Source organism: Hippocampus comes, unplaced genomic scaffold (genome assembly GCF_001891065.2).
Source record: "Hippocampus comes isolate QL1 unplaced genomic scaffold, H_comes_QL1_v1.1 scaffold327, whole genome shotgun sequence".
Classification (NCBI taxonomy): Eukaryota; Metazoa; Chordata; class Actinopteri; order Syngnathiformes; family Syngnathidae; genus Hippocampus; species Hippocampus comes.
In genome coordinates, this window is record NW_017806221.1 from 1,364,011 (window position 1) to 1,378,649 (window position 14,639).

A 14,639-nucleotide genomic window follows, 5' to 3' on the forward strand; every position below is an offset into this window, starting at 1 on the left:
ATCCATCCATTTTCTGATCCGCTTTACCCTCACAAAGGTCATGGGGCCTGCTGGAGCCTATCCCAGCTTCGGAAAGTGGCGGGGGACACCCTGAACCGGTTGCCAGTCAATCGCAGGGCACGCAGAGACGAACAACCATCTGCATTCACATTCATACCTAGGGACAATTTTGATTGTTTAATCAGCCTGTCATGCATATATTTGGAATGTGGGAGGAAACCGGATAGCTGCACTGTGAGGTCGACTTGCTCACCAGTCGCCTACCATACTGCCCAACAACAACGACAATAATAATAATAATAATAATAATAATCATCATCATCATCATCATCATCATCATCATCATCACAACTACCATCACAATAATAATAATAATAATAATAATAATAATAATAATAATAATAATAATTTTACACTAGTATTTTGTGTAGTTGTTATTTGTTGGCTATTGAGCATCATTGGCCGCTGTGGTTGTTGTTTTTTTAACCGGACGTGAAGCTTTGACGTACTTTGAGACTGCCGACCACACTTCCGCCACGACTGAGCTTATATGTTAATGTTCGCCACTGATGTGTTATTATATGTACCGACAAAATCTGTCTATATTATCATAATCTGAGTCACCCCCTACGCCCATGGCATTATTTATTTTCTCCTTTAGTAATCCCGCCATTTGTTAAAAATTCCGCTCAAAAGGAAAAAGCGTTCTGTCCCCTCTTTTGGGTTTCCAACGAACGTAAGTAGCTACGCGTGTCGACAGCTAGCTTGTTAGCATGTGTTTGAATGAAGCTGGTGATTAGCGTCAGCGTGGTTTGCTTGTTACTTCAAAGCATAAAACAAAATGTGACATAATGGCACAAACTTGAGTTCCAATTTGACTGAAGTAATTTTGCTACACACTACGCACCCAGATTGCCAAATTGATAATGTTAATCTGTTGTGCTAACATCATCGATACTGTTTGAATGGCAGTACCGGTAATCAAATGGTTATGTTTAGTTCTGTTGGGTTGGTGTTGCGTCATCATGACCATTACTGATGTAACTATATATTACAGCTCATTTAAAGCTAATAACGTAAGTCGTGACGTCAGTAAATAGCACGATAAACAAAATACTTATTGCAGTCCCCGCTTCCCTTCCCGCTCCCCCCCAAAAAAACAACACAAAACAGTACACATTTCCGTTTCACTCTTGCCATTTGAAACAACCGCGCTCTAAAATGTAGCTTGGAACTTTGAATTGTTAATTAATTGCGGTTTCATGAATCTGAGAAACAAAATGGATTATGTGTCATCAGGTAAATTATTTCTGGCCCGAAATGTTGCCCTGGCAGTGATTGATCCTTCCTCTTTTGGATAACTGCAGGTTTATAACTATCCGGAGGGTCTAGGGGCGGCTCTGTACCGGGAGCAGCTTGACTTCAACGCCGAGCCACCTTGGGATCCGAGCTGATAGTGGAAGAGTTTGCCAAAGGACTCATCCATGTAAGTTTTATCCAGCTGAACCAATTTCAATTTGTATTATTGTTGTTAGGAAACAGCTCATGTGTCTAATGTGTGCATTTAAAACAGACTTTCATTGTTTTCCAGAATTTTAGTTATTTTAGAATCCGCAAATTAGTTCTATTTTGAGCATTTCTTCTGCAAAAATCGATCATTTTGTTGATATTTGTAAGACAAATATCAACGTGTCTTGTAAATGCTGCAGTTGTTACTGACCAGTTCTGAATGCTAGTCTTACAGATCCTTACCTGCCATATTTTGGATTAATATTGCAACGTATGTGAACCATGTGGCCATAACTAAGCTTTTCAGAACAATATGCATCCCACTCAACTCAATGCCACTAAACTTGAATTTTGGGAGAAAACTCAATCTGTAAGAAACCATCACTGAAGGCCCAAAGTAGAAATGTCTCATCACGCCTTTTCTGATTGTCTTCCAGTTTGTTGCATAAGCCTAGGACCCAGGGGCTCGAGAGAGAAAGAGAGTGAGCCAGGAACATCACTTCGGACTAGCCATATTTTTTATGCCTGTTGGACACAGAACACGGTTGAGAGGATGAAAGGAATCTCAGACGAACCACATTTTTCAGTTGGCCTTCTGGAAGGCGGCACATCTCTCTCTGATGTGATTAACAATCACATTTATGAACAAACTTTGGTAAATGATCTCCCTTGACAAAACATATACAAATTGCATGTGCCTCTGGGTTCATGACTCTCATTTTGCTAAAATATTCTTTATTCTGAATAAAATAGATACAAATACCTTTTTTCTAACTCTTAAGTTGTGCTTTTTTCTTCCACAGTCTGAGAAGAAAGCATTCTTTGTTGCAGACCTCGGAGTTATAATGAGACAGCATGTTCGCTGGCGAACACAGATGGCCCAAATTCGCCCCTTCTATCCTGTCAGGTGCAACAGCAGTCAAGGTGTTATTGAAGTACTGGCTGCTCTTGGCACTGGATTCGTATGTAGCAACAAGGTAGTTGGCACCAAAACAACTACACAACAACATGTTAAATCATTGTCACTGTTGTGTTCCACAAATACATGTGACACAGTAACGTGCAGTCTTTTTCACTGCCATTGGGCCAAAACCTCCTATGTGACGGAATGGTAAATTTCATATTTTCTCACGTCGATGCTATGAATCAGTCTTTCTGTATACAGTATGTGTTATTTTCTTACAAATTATTGAACTAGTCTTATATATTAAAAATGGCGTGCTCTTTAATGGTAGAGTGAACAGTTGAACAAGAGTTGTTTTTTTGGGTGGGGGCGTGCTTCTCCTGAAAAATGAAGACTTTGGAAGTACATGGATTCTGGTTGATTTTAGATGGATTAAATATTCAAGAAACATCACCCATCTGTTTGCATTTCAGTTTGAACTTGAGCTGGTGCAGAGCCATGGAATTCCCTCAGAAGACATCATCTACAGTGGAGTTTGTAAACAGGTTTCCCAAATTAAATATGCTGCGAGGAATGGCATTGACCTACTGGTGTGTGATAATGAGGCAGAGCTGCGCAAGATTTCACGCTCCCACCCGAATGCCAGGTCGGTACTCTGCAAAGAATGATTGTGATATAGTTAGGCATGTGGTACTTTTCCAAATGCCCAAGAATAACCAAAATGATCTAAGTGCAGGTTGACAGGACATTATTTACTGTCGTGTTAAATGGTGAATGAAAAACAATTGTAAAGACGTATTCAAGGGAATTCCTGATTCTTCATACAACATTTTCTTGCCTAATCCTAGACTAGGGAGAGGGAGATTAACAAATACTATATGTACCGATACACAGACTCTTGTTGGCATGATCCGTGCATCAATCGAGCAGCTGTGAATTGATCCACCTTTGGGATGAAATCGAGATACGTGGTGCTGTAATGGCGTCAATTGGTAAAGCTAACCTGCAGTAACAAAGTTCTTGCAATGAAGGGCCACAAATTTTTGTCTTGTCAAAGAGCAACACTGCACACCCTCCATCTCACACTCTTTTTTCCTCTTGTAATGTTATAGGTCGGAGCAAAATATTTGCAGCTTGGAAGCACATTTCTTTTGTAAAAAGTTTATAGCGTGAATAAACCGTTGCTCTTGCAAGGTATAAATGGGCACCCCAGTCTATGGCAATGTTCAGTGCACTTGACTGCATGATTTCTTCAAACCCAGCTCCCTTCTTGCTGTAAAGAAAACAATGAAAATGATTCCGCTCATGTTGTCAGTTTCTTTGCTGTAATTAAACTTGATCGGTCTGAAAAGCTGGTAACTTTGCAACACTGAATGCTTTTGTAAATTAGCTCCCCTGTTTGCTGGCATGTTCTTAGTGTAAGCATTGCATTGTTTTGTTGTTGTTGTGGTTTTTTGTTTTGTTTTTGTTTTAAACTCACCCTGAACATAAACTAAATGAATCAATGAAATCTACAGGGATTTTATAAAGCCATCCATCAATTTTCTGATCCGCTTTATCCTCACAAGGGTCGCGGGGGGTGCTGGAGCCTAACCCAGCTGTCTTCGGGCAGTAGGCTGGGGACACCCTGAACCGGTTGCCAGCCAATCGCAGTTTTGTAAAACCAGTAGGGGGGAAAAAAATTCCATTAACCAATCAATCAACCAATGAATTTCAAAATATCCAATGGAAGCACATTTCTTTTGTAAAAAAAAACATTTTGGTCTCCCAATGCTTACAACAAAGATATGCTTTGACTGCTTTACAATACCATGTCCTTTAGCATTTCTTTAACTTTCCAACAGAGGAATTTTCAAGTACAACCACGTGGAAAAAAAGCATTAACTGATTAATTTAACTTTCGACACAACTGTACATGTTTGTAGAAATAATATAATAATAATAATAATGGGTGAAGTTACTGGCAAAACAGAATATTTATGCACCATTCTGCCTTTTAACATTAACCTTAAGGTTGATGTGAACAAAACACATCATTAACAAAGTTTTTTTCCTTTGTTTAGGCTGCTCCTTCAGGTATCAACAGAAGCATCAAGGCAGGACAATGAATTGAGCATGTCATTTGGCTGCTCCCTCAAAGACTGTCGACATCTACTGGAGTGTGCCAAGGAGCTCGGTGTGCAGGTGGTGGGAGTCAGGTGAGTTCTCGTCAGAATTGCATTGGTTAATGTAGAATTGTATTGCTTTATGTACAACAAAGGAGTTTGTCATTCCGATGGCTTTTTTCATTCAATTTATTTCCATGTTAATAACAAAATTTGATGCTTTAATCATTAACCACCTTTTTACTCTTTCAGATTCCTAGTTTCACACGACTGCGAGGATGACTGTGTGTACACTAATACTATCTCTGATGCTCGTTGTGTTTTTGACATGGCGGTGAGTAAAAATCACAATAATAGTTTTGCATTCAAGGGTGCCCCCTAAAAAAGAAAAAAAGAGGCTGCCAAAATCCCCAAATGTACTCTACAAAAATAGTGTACTGTGACTATGCCTTGATGAACCTGCATTTTTATTTATTTATTTTTTACACTGATTGTGGTTCAACATTTATGAATGAATGTCTTTTCTAGGAGGAAATTGGTTTCAAAATGAGCATCTTGGACATTGGAGGTGGCTTTGGTGGCTCAGACACCCAGTTGGAAGTGGTTAGTACAATTCATGAATCCCTTTTTGTACAATAAATGGAGAAAATGACTTAAGCTCACTAAAAATGCAATAAACTTGAACCTTACTAAAAACTAGTTATCTTGACCACGACTTAATCCAATTGTAATATGAAGTAATTTATTGCCAATGTCTCTTGCAGATCAATAATGCAGTCAGGTCTACGGTTGACCAATACTTCCCCTCTTTTAGTGGAGTTAGCATCATTGCGGAGCCAGGCAGCTACTTTGTGTCCTCCGCTTTAACCCTGGCCGTCAACATAATTTCTAAAGAGGTTGTGCTGCGTGACTGCCAAGATCAAGCACACGGTCAGTGGCATTGTACTGGCAGGAAATGGAGAAATTTAAACTGAATGTTGCATGCACAACTGCCATATGAAAGTATCCATAGCATTTTGTGTAATCTCCCCACTGGGCAGATGATCCATCTCCCAGTGATGAGCCGGAGTTCCAGTACTACATGAATGAAGGAGTCTATGGATCCTTTGCCTGCAAACTCACTGAAATGGCGATCACTGCTCCCACTGTTCGAACGGTGAGCCTTTTTCACTTTCAATGTCACCATGCAGCCACATAAATCATTCAGCTCTGTCGTTATGCTTCAATATGCAAAATGTTATCAAGGACGGGCAAAGTAAAAACAGGTTTCTTGCTGATTGTTTTTATTTGAGTTGGTTGCACTTGGTTTGAAAGGGATTGGTTGTAGGGATGGTCCAAGCTTGACCGTGTTTGTCGCTGGTTGCAAAACAACCAAACAGGAAGAAGCTTGATGCCTTTTCATGCTGGTTTTGATATAAAGTGGGCCAGGCCTCTGCTATACTGTACCCAGACAGTGTTCCAAATGATGATGGATTTTTTTTTCTTCAGATTTTTATAAATAGTCGATGCAAATGGCACTCAGCATAATTTTCAAGTCATCAACTCTAAATAATAATTGAAGTATTTTGAAACCTCCTAGTAATAACACTCCATCTATTTACTTCTGCTGTTCCGGACTCGGGTCCCCAGACCCCAAGATACTTGAACTCCTCCACTTGTGGCAGGACCTCATTCACGACCTGCAAGGGGCACTCTTGACTGAGTTACCATGGTCTCAGATTTCGAGGTGCTGATTTTAATCCCAACCACTTCAGACTCTGCTATGAACCACTCCAGTGTGGGTTTGAGATTGCGGTTTGATGAAGCCAACAGTACAACATCATCTGCAAAATGCAGAGATGCAATACTGTGGCCTCCAAATCGAATTCTCTCAACCTCTTGGCTGCGCCTAGAATTTCTGTCCATAAAGTTTATGAACGGCATCGGTGACAAAGGGCACCCTTAGTGGAGTCCCAACTCTGACTGGAAACAAATCTGACTTACTGTCGGCTATGCGGCCCAAACTCTGACATCAGTCGTACAGGGACCAAACAGCCTCTATAAAGGAGTTTGGTACCCAATACTCCCAAATCACTCCCCAGAGAACTCCCCAAATGACAGAGTCGAACGCCTTCTCCAAGTCCATAAAACATGTAGATCGGTGTTGAGCTGGTCAGGACAAAAACCACACTGACCCCCTGAATACCAGATTGGATTTCCCCACTAACCATCCTCTGCAGAACCTATTTTACTAGGGAGGCTGAGGAATGTGATCCTCCTGTAGTTGGACCACAACCTTCTTAAAAAGGTGGACCGCCACTCCAGTGCTCCAATCCAGAGGCCACATCCCCGATGTCCATGCAATGTTGCAGAGGCGTGTCAACCAGGACATCCCCACAACATCCAGGACCTTTAAGAACACCGGGGCAGATTTCATCCAATCCTGGGCGTCTGGCATCAATGAGCTTTTTAACCACCTCAGTGACCTCAACCCCTGAGATAGGGAGCCCGCCTCAGAGATCCCAGAACCTGCTACCTCATGGGAAGGCGTGTCAGTGGAACAAGGTCCACTCAGACTCTCCCGAAACGTAGGTAAAGTTCTTCCGAATGTGGGAGTTAAAACTCCTTGTCACAAGAGATTCTGACAGGCTTTCTAGGCGGACCCTCACAATACATTTTGGTCTGCAAAATTGGATCAGCATCTTCACCTACCATCAAAGCCATCACACCACCAGGTGGTGATCACTTGATAACTCCGCTCCTCTCTTTCAAGAGATGTAAGTTTGCTGACAATACCACAGTCGATCATCGAGCTGCAGCTTTGGGTGTCCCCCTGCCAAGTGCACATATGGACACCCTGAGGCTTGAACATAGTGTTCGGTATCAACAATCTGTGATGAGCACAGAAGTCCAATAACAGGACACCACTCGCCGTCCGATCGGGGTACCTTCCTCCCAATCACGCCCTTCCAGGTCTCACTGTCATTGCCCACATGAGCATTGAAGTCCCGCAGCGGAACAAAGGAGTCCCCAGCGGGAGCATGTCCCGGGATCCCTTCCAAGGACTTTAAAAGGGTGGGGGGTACTATGAACTGTTTTTTGGTCCCAAGGCACAAACAACAGTAGGGATGCGCCAATCGTTGATTTGAATGTTTGATCAAAGCCTTTTTGTTGCCGATCAAAAACAATCAGTTCACCCGTAGCTCATGCTTCGCAGTCTACAGCTATGAGAGACCAGCGCGTGTACAGTGTTCAGTCACTGGCTTCCTTCCCTCCCCCTCCATTCACGCTGCGCAGGCGCTCATCACCTAAGGGAAACGTAACATGTCTGACTGTAGAGTTTGTTTTGTTATTGTTGAAAGTTATGTCAAGTTTGCGTCTTGTAATCAATGCCATGAAAAGGTTCCTCGCTGAGAAAGCATGGCCAAAAGTTTCAACCTGAACCATCTTAACCTGGCATTTGAATAACAAGTATTTGGAGGAATATGGGGAGTTTGCGAGGCTCACTTCATTGAATAAATCAAAAGCGGACGCAGCATCAATGAAATGGCAACTAACACAGCCTGTGCTGACCAACTCAAGCCTATATCAGCGGGACAGCCAGAAGGCAAAGCAAATAAGGCCAAACAAAAAAGATAGTGTGTTTCCGGTAACAAGAAATTTCAGCATAGGGTCGGTAGGTCGGACAAAGTTTTTTTTTCCCCATCAAAAATTTAAACAAAATACCCATAAAACATAAAACAAGAAGACATTGAACCTGCCGCTCCGCGGCCGGCGCCGCCGCCACCTATTTAGTTTTTTCCCGCTTCGGACTCAGGGACCGGGGCGCGCCGTCCTCCTCCGCCGTCCTCCTCCGCCCTCGGTTTTTACTCGGCCCATGGTGTTCATCAAATAGTTCGCTTTATTTTTTCGATACATCAATGGATGCTATTTTCTTAACATTACGGTGCGAGCACGCGACTAACACAGAAAACGCGGTTTAAACTGTCGTCTGCGATCGTGGCCGCCGCCATGTTTCAATGTTGTTGACAGACGACAGGGCAAACGACGCACGCGCTCAACGTGAATATCGCGAGAGTTTGCACCGATGTAAACCCTCTACACAAAAATGTAGAGGGTTGTTTGAAAAAAATGCCGACCGTAAAGTTTTTTTTCGACGTAGAAAGTCTCGGTCGGTCGGGTTACCGGAAACACACTACTTTTTTTTCTACGCCTAACCAGAACAATAATCAACTTAATTGGACTCAATGACCAGGCATTATCTGGTGGAAGACGTGGGATTCCGCCATCTCTCTGACGTCCTACCATCCCTCGAGCCAGCTTGGACTGCCAATGTCCCCGTATTTGGCCACCGCCCAACTTTCACACTGCACCTGACCCACTTAGCCCCTCTCACAGGTGGTGAGCGCATGGGATGAGGGATCCATGTTGTCCTTTCAGGCTGAGGTTCATCCGATTCTAAAGACACAGTAGTATCTGGTGGAATTTAGGCTCATCTTTGAGGTCGAGCTCCATAAAGACCGCTGTGAGGAGGGAGCAGCTTCCGTCCTTTATTTATTTTTAAATCACCTCACAGTATGTCATCTGTTTTGTATCTGAGAGCTTGGGACAGAACTGATTTCTCCATTTTCTCCTCCATATGCTTCAGTGTTAAACCCTGCGGTTTTCACTCTTAAATCGCTCAGCCATCATCTCTGTTGCTGCTCAAATGTAACATTTTCCACTTTGGTTGCGGAGGCAACTTCCCACCTTGTCTGACACCAGCCTCTGTTAAGAAAGTTCAGTATTAAATGAATTGCAAATTACAAAAATTTGTCTTTGTATGCTGTCAGAACACTTATCCCAAAGGTCCAGTGTTCAGCAGCAGCCTGTGGGGCCCCTCTGGTGATGACCTGGACCTGGTGATGGAACACTGTCTGCTGCCTGAGCTCAACAATGGAGATTGGCTCATGTTCAGCCACGCTGGAGCCTACTCTGTCGGCCAGCCTCTCTGCGCCTCTAATTCACCCACACCACCTGTATTCTACGTTGTCTCCTCTCGTGACTGGTAAGGACTTCACTAGTGTGTCAACAAATCCTTAGCATGTGTGATTTATGTTCATCCTTCATCAGGTATGAGATGCAAGATTCAGGCGTCACCCAAGCGGCACCACTGAAGAATTTCTCATTGGTCCCCTATTTCTTCAACACTTGCCTCACAGATGCTGCACTTTCCATCCCAGCTTAGCAGTCACCAGACTGCTACTGGTTTCTGTAACTCATCAGTGTTCCAGGCTGTATTTGTTAGAACTGCAGTAGCTCATTAAGAAATGAAATGGATGACTCCTTGACCATAGAATACTGTTTACATTAATAGTAATTTTAAAATATAAAGTCATTGTCTTCATTGCCAGTCGTGTAGGATGTGTACCTCTTGAGCAATGTATTTAAATCGTTGAAACCAGTTTTAAAGATCTTGTATTTAATTGGTTGTAGAGTATATTTTGTGTAAAGAGAACTTGCTCACATTGCATTTAAATGCAGTGTTTTGGTGTTGAGATTTTGTACATGACAGTGGATTTCCATGTGTTTGATGAAGGGAAGAGTGTAATCAGTTTTAGTACACGATTTGCACTTTCGCTAGCCTGAATGAAAAGGCAGTGAATGGTGCAATATTAGGTCTGCTCTTTGCTGCCTCACTGACTACTGAAGTTTTGGCATGTCATGTCACAGAAAGCAGGTTTAGTAGAAAAGCATGTACTACAGATGGAGCAGAGTAAGTGTCTATGCCTGAATCTGCAAATATGGTATAGGTTATTTATAATGCCAGAAACCTCACTTTGTTTTCACTGTTTTTTTCGTAATTGTTAAATATTTAAGATTATTTCATGTCTAGTTGCAGTGCATATTGTCTCCTTGTTTGAAGCCTGTTAGTAGCTGTATTAAGCTTGTCAAAATGAATAAAATGGTCAAAAACCATCCGCTTGACAAAATAACTCAGCATTACAGCACATCACATGGACAAATTACAGCAATGGTACGTTAGTAAGTAAATAGATTTTATGTGACGAGATTTGTAGTGGACATCTGTAGTGATAGAGAAGTACACAGAGTGAGCCCACTCTGTTCATTGAATTTGGAGATTTGGATCCTTATAAACTTTCAATTGCAAGACTGGATTGCTAATTCAAAATTAAGTACTGCCCAGCGTGATTTATATCACTCTTGTCAATTATATAGATGCTTGTAGAGTAACGTAATACATGTACCGGCATTGTGTATTCTGAACACATAATTAAATCCTTTGGAATAATTTGCCATTAGTTTGTAAATTCATAACTTCCTTCAAAATTCTCAGTCATGTGCCAGCCATCTTTAAAAGCAAATATTTTATTCAGTTTTGAAAAATTAAACTAGACATACCCAAAGTTATTGTTTGGGTCAGATGGCCTTGGGCAGGCCCAAGGATTAGGTAAGTATCAGCTGTCTAGACCCTCTAGCAAAACACAAAGAACAAGATAAACAGGACGGCTGTGGAGGCACAATGGAGAAATACACACACAGAGTTGCAGTTTGGCACTGAATGTGTTCCTCAATAGCATATGGTTCATGATGGTCTGTTTCTTCCATCTTATCCACTAGCACACGCAAGCATGATAAAAGCACAAATTAAGTACATTTTAAATTCAATATTACTCTTCTGCATAGAATGTTGCTTTTGAAATTGTCATGCATATCACAATTAATGTCTCCTTTTTTAATAAATTGGTTGCTCAGTGGTTGATCTCATGCTTCACACATTTCCCATCGTTGGAGAAAGTCCCCTTGGAAGAAAAAAAACTTAATGGAAGTGCACAAATATAATATAAAATGCTTGACATATTAATGATAACTTGTTCAACCATTTTGCATATATGGGGTGTAAGACAATGAAACAGTTACCTAATATAATATATTTTGATTATCAGCAATTGATGAAAATGTAAACAACAATGAATTATACCTTATCATTTGCAAGGATGTGCCAAACCTTGTGCAACTTAATCAGATATGAACAACAGATTTTTTAATGTACGCATTACACAAGTGACACGACGTGAAGACTGAACAAGAATTTCGATTCTGATAAAGCGACTGAAAAAAAAATTAACAGTGAACTAACAAAATGCAAGCGTGTCTAACAGCTTGACATCAAAACGTAATCGCACTGGCTTAGGGAAATGCCCTCAAAAATCGTTGGGTGTCCTTGAGAATGGTAGTAAAGAGATGACTATGGCAAGCCATTTGAGCATTTATTCCGCATCCCTGATATCAGACATGAGTGTATTACACTAGTTCGATCTTTTTCAGTAGGTGACGCCTGAAGAGGCGTTTTGCTCTTCCTCCTCTCTTGAAGGTACCATCTGCCATCTGCTGGTGCAATTAACATGCTTGCAGGCAGACAGACAGGCAAGCAGACAGGCAGACAGGCAGAGAGAGAGAGAGAGAGAGAGAGAGAGAGAGAGAGAGAGAGAGAGAGAGAGAGAGAGAGAGAGAGTAAAGAAGCGTCTGAAAATGGCTGGCAGTGAATTGTAACGTTTGCCGGAAAACTTTAAGATAAGTCAGTAAATTTCAGGGAATGAAAGGATGACAGATACAGTCAACAATAAGTGTGTGTGAAGTGATCTTGACCAGAACAGGGTGCACCCTTTCTCTCACCCAAAGAGCCTAATACAGACAAATTGTATGGAAAATGGATTAGTAGAATGGGTTCTACAGTAAAGGCATAGACAGTCAGATTTATTTTTGCAAATGAAATTGTGAAAAGCTTTTAGTGCCAAAACCAATCCCATTGATAGTACTGGAACACGTTTCCTGTTTTGTGCTCGCGCTCCAACCAGCAGAGCGCGTGCATGTTTTCTAATCAACACACACAAGAAGCTTGCTAGAGTTAAGATGGCGGCATGTGGGTGAGCAGGCTGGGTTCTAAACTCGAGTTTTCTCATCATAAAACGATTCCTATGCATCCGAAAATATACGGTAATCGAGAGAAGAACAACTTCCACATATTTCGCACGCCTGGGTGTGATTCAGGATTGCCCTCATGACATCTATACACTTTGTGGTTCACCCGTTGCCCGGGACTGAGGATCAGCTCAATGACAGGTATTTTGTCGTGGGCCGTGGAAAATAATTGTATGGCGTCTTTTTCAGCGGTTTGTGTTAAATGTTGTTGAAGGTACAGTTTGTGAACGACACAGATACTGTCATATGCGTCAGTTATTCTTGGAACAAGTAAAATGTCCCACGACTGTAGCGGTGAGACTCGGCCTGGGATGTTGAACAATCCTCTAGCTTTTTGCTATCTGTGCAGGCGGCCTGTCCGCCACCAGCTGCTAACCCGCTTACCTTACGTTCGCTTTTACGGGAAGGGCTAATGCTAACTAGCTGCCTGCATCTCTAGGAGGATTGGCTCACAGTCAAAGTTGAGAGATGGACAATGCGGGTTGGGGGATGGGGTAAAAAGAGGGAAATAGAGTTCGCAAAACACATCGCTATCCAGAATACACCAGTCTTTCTTCTACGTTTACGCTAGATCAATTTTGACGCGTTACGAGATTTGTATTGTGCGTGACTTGTCGAGAATCCACATCAATGAAGAAGCTAACGTTAGGCTAGTCAGCTCAAGGCTAATGCTAATAAGGTCCCACGCTTTTGTCAACGCCAGGGGGTTTCCTGACGGATTGGGGACACCATTAGCCTGTATCCTTAGTGTCCATAGATATATATTTTTTTGTCTGTGACTGACCTTTGTTTCAAACAATCTCATGAGCTTATTGCATGTCAGCCAAGTGATTGCATGGCAGTCACCTAAGACCCAAGAGAGAATCTTTTGTATTATATTGGCAGTGGTTATTTTGCCTGACCGGCAACTGAACTGCTCTTGATATTTAACCGTGAACGTCTCTGATTGGTCAATCGCTGGAGCGTGAATCGGCTATTTTACCGTGATTACGGTAGGTTAGCCGTAAATAGGTTATTTTGTAGGCTACCGTGTTACGGTTCTACAGCTTCCGCATTCACTAGCTCCCGATTCCAGCTGCGGCGGTTTTGTCTTTCCGAATCGTAACTTTACCCTTTATTTGGTTCAAGTCTTGAACTTTTCTTAATTGTAGCCCCAACATTCTTTTTTATTTTTTACATTGATTTAACCTATTTTAGTATGAACTTCATACTTATCCTTACCCTAACCATATTTTTTTTTGTTTTTGAGGGTCTCTAATCACTTTTCAATTCTTCATTAAATATTTGAAACCATACAGATCGTTTACAAATCCCGACTGGCTGCAAAAAATTTTCAACATAGTTAAAACATAAATCCTAAATAAGAAGTACATAAAATGAAAAGGTACAGAACGGTTTTTAAACCTGTAATCCCCCCCAAATAAAGCGGGCTCTTTATTCCTATGCGCGTCGACAGCTTGCTTTACCCAATAGTCTCGGATCCAATGCAGAATTTGTAAATGTAGCCCGATTCACGGTAAAATAACACACTTGGTGGTGAGTTGCCGGTCACGGCAAAATAACCACTGGATAGTACTTATGGACATTTTCCATATAATTAAATTTGTACAGTGAAACTCCTCTACAACGAAATCATGTTTGCAGCAAGAAATTTTTCACAACAGGGGGTTTTTCACTGTAGCAAATTTGATCTCACATGTAAGCACACACACACCCACACACACAAACGTATGTGTACACGCACACACAAACGTTTGTGTACTCTATTTTTATTCCAATAGTACATAAGTATGAGCACACACTTATTTGACACTTCATATTGTCAGTGTAGAAAGAAAAAAAGGGAAAGAAATTGCGAAATTTACGATCAGCATTCACTTTCACTTACATCAATTTCTTGGAAAATGTATTTTATTTTGCTTGCTCCGTCTTTCATTTTGATCACTTTTACCCTCTCTTCCAGCATCAGAGCTCTTCTTGTCTTAGCTGCTTGACATCAAAAGGTCCGTTTTGTAGCCATTTTAGCAATGCAACGTCCATCCTCGTCTGAATCTAACAATAACAAATACTTCCTGGCATGCAATGAACTTTTAAGCCAGCCACGGGGCGCTTCGTAGTCCTCGATGGCCATAGTTAGCTCTCGAAGACTAAAAACCTTA

The 14,639-nt window shown here is 41.6% G+C and overlaps 2 protein-coding genes across 15 annotated transcripts in view; both read left to right on the top strand.

The window, feature by feature from the left end:
• Positions 1-10,455, top strand: part of LOC109507111 (antizyme inhibitor 1-like) — an 11,063-nt gene extending 608 nt beyond the window's left edge. Inside the window, exons 1-12 of one of the 3 annotated variants that reach the window (XM_019856311.1) lie at positions 506-736; positions 1,368-1,486; positions 1,947-2,164; positions 2,313-2,486; positions 2,887-3,059; positions 4,477-4,611; positions 4,771-4,852; positions 5,047-5,121; positions 5,283-5,448; positions 5,559-5,674; positions 9,330-9,544; positions 9,610-10,455. In XM_019856311.1, the coding sequence (XP_019711870.1) occupies positions 2,063-2,164; positions 2,313-2,486; positions 2,887-3,059; positions 4,477-4,611; positions 4,771-4,852; positions 5,047-5,121; positions 5,283-5,448; positions 5,559-5,674; positions 9,330-9,544; positions 9,610-9,724 (1,353 nt within the window). In that variant the 5' untranslated portion in view covers positions 506-736; positions 1,368-1,486; positions 1,947-2,062 and the 3' untranslated portion in view covers positions 9,725-10,455. Of the gene's footprint in view, positions 1-505; positions 737-1,163; positions 1,300-1,367; positions 1,487-1,946; positions 2,165-2,312; positions 2,487-2,886; positions 3,060-4,476; positions 4,612-4,770; positions 4,853-5,046; positions 5,122-5,282; positions 5,449-5,558; positions 5,675-9,329; positions 9,545-9,609 lie in introns of those variants that run through there. The other 2 variants (XM_019856314.1, XM_019856312.1) reach the window with 2 other exon arrangements.
• Positions 10,456-12,376: 1,921 nt separating this feature from the next.
• Positions 12,377-14,639, top strand: part of ubr5 (ubiquitin protein ligase E3 component n-recognin 5) — a 57,308-nt gene continuing 55,045 nt past the window's right edge. For all 12 annotated transcript variants that reach the window (XM_019856236.1, XM_019856243.1, XM_019856244.1 and 9 more), the window contains exon 1: positions 12,377-12,621. In XM_019856236.1, the coding sequence (XP_019711795.1) occupies positions 12,560-12,621 (62 nt within the window). In that variant the 5' untranslated portion in view covers positions 12,377-12,559. The remainder of the gene's footprint in view (positions 12,622-14,639) is intronic.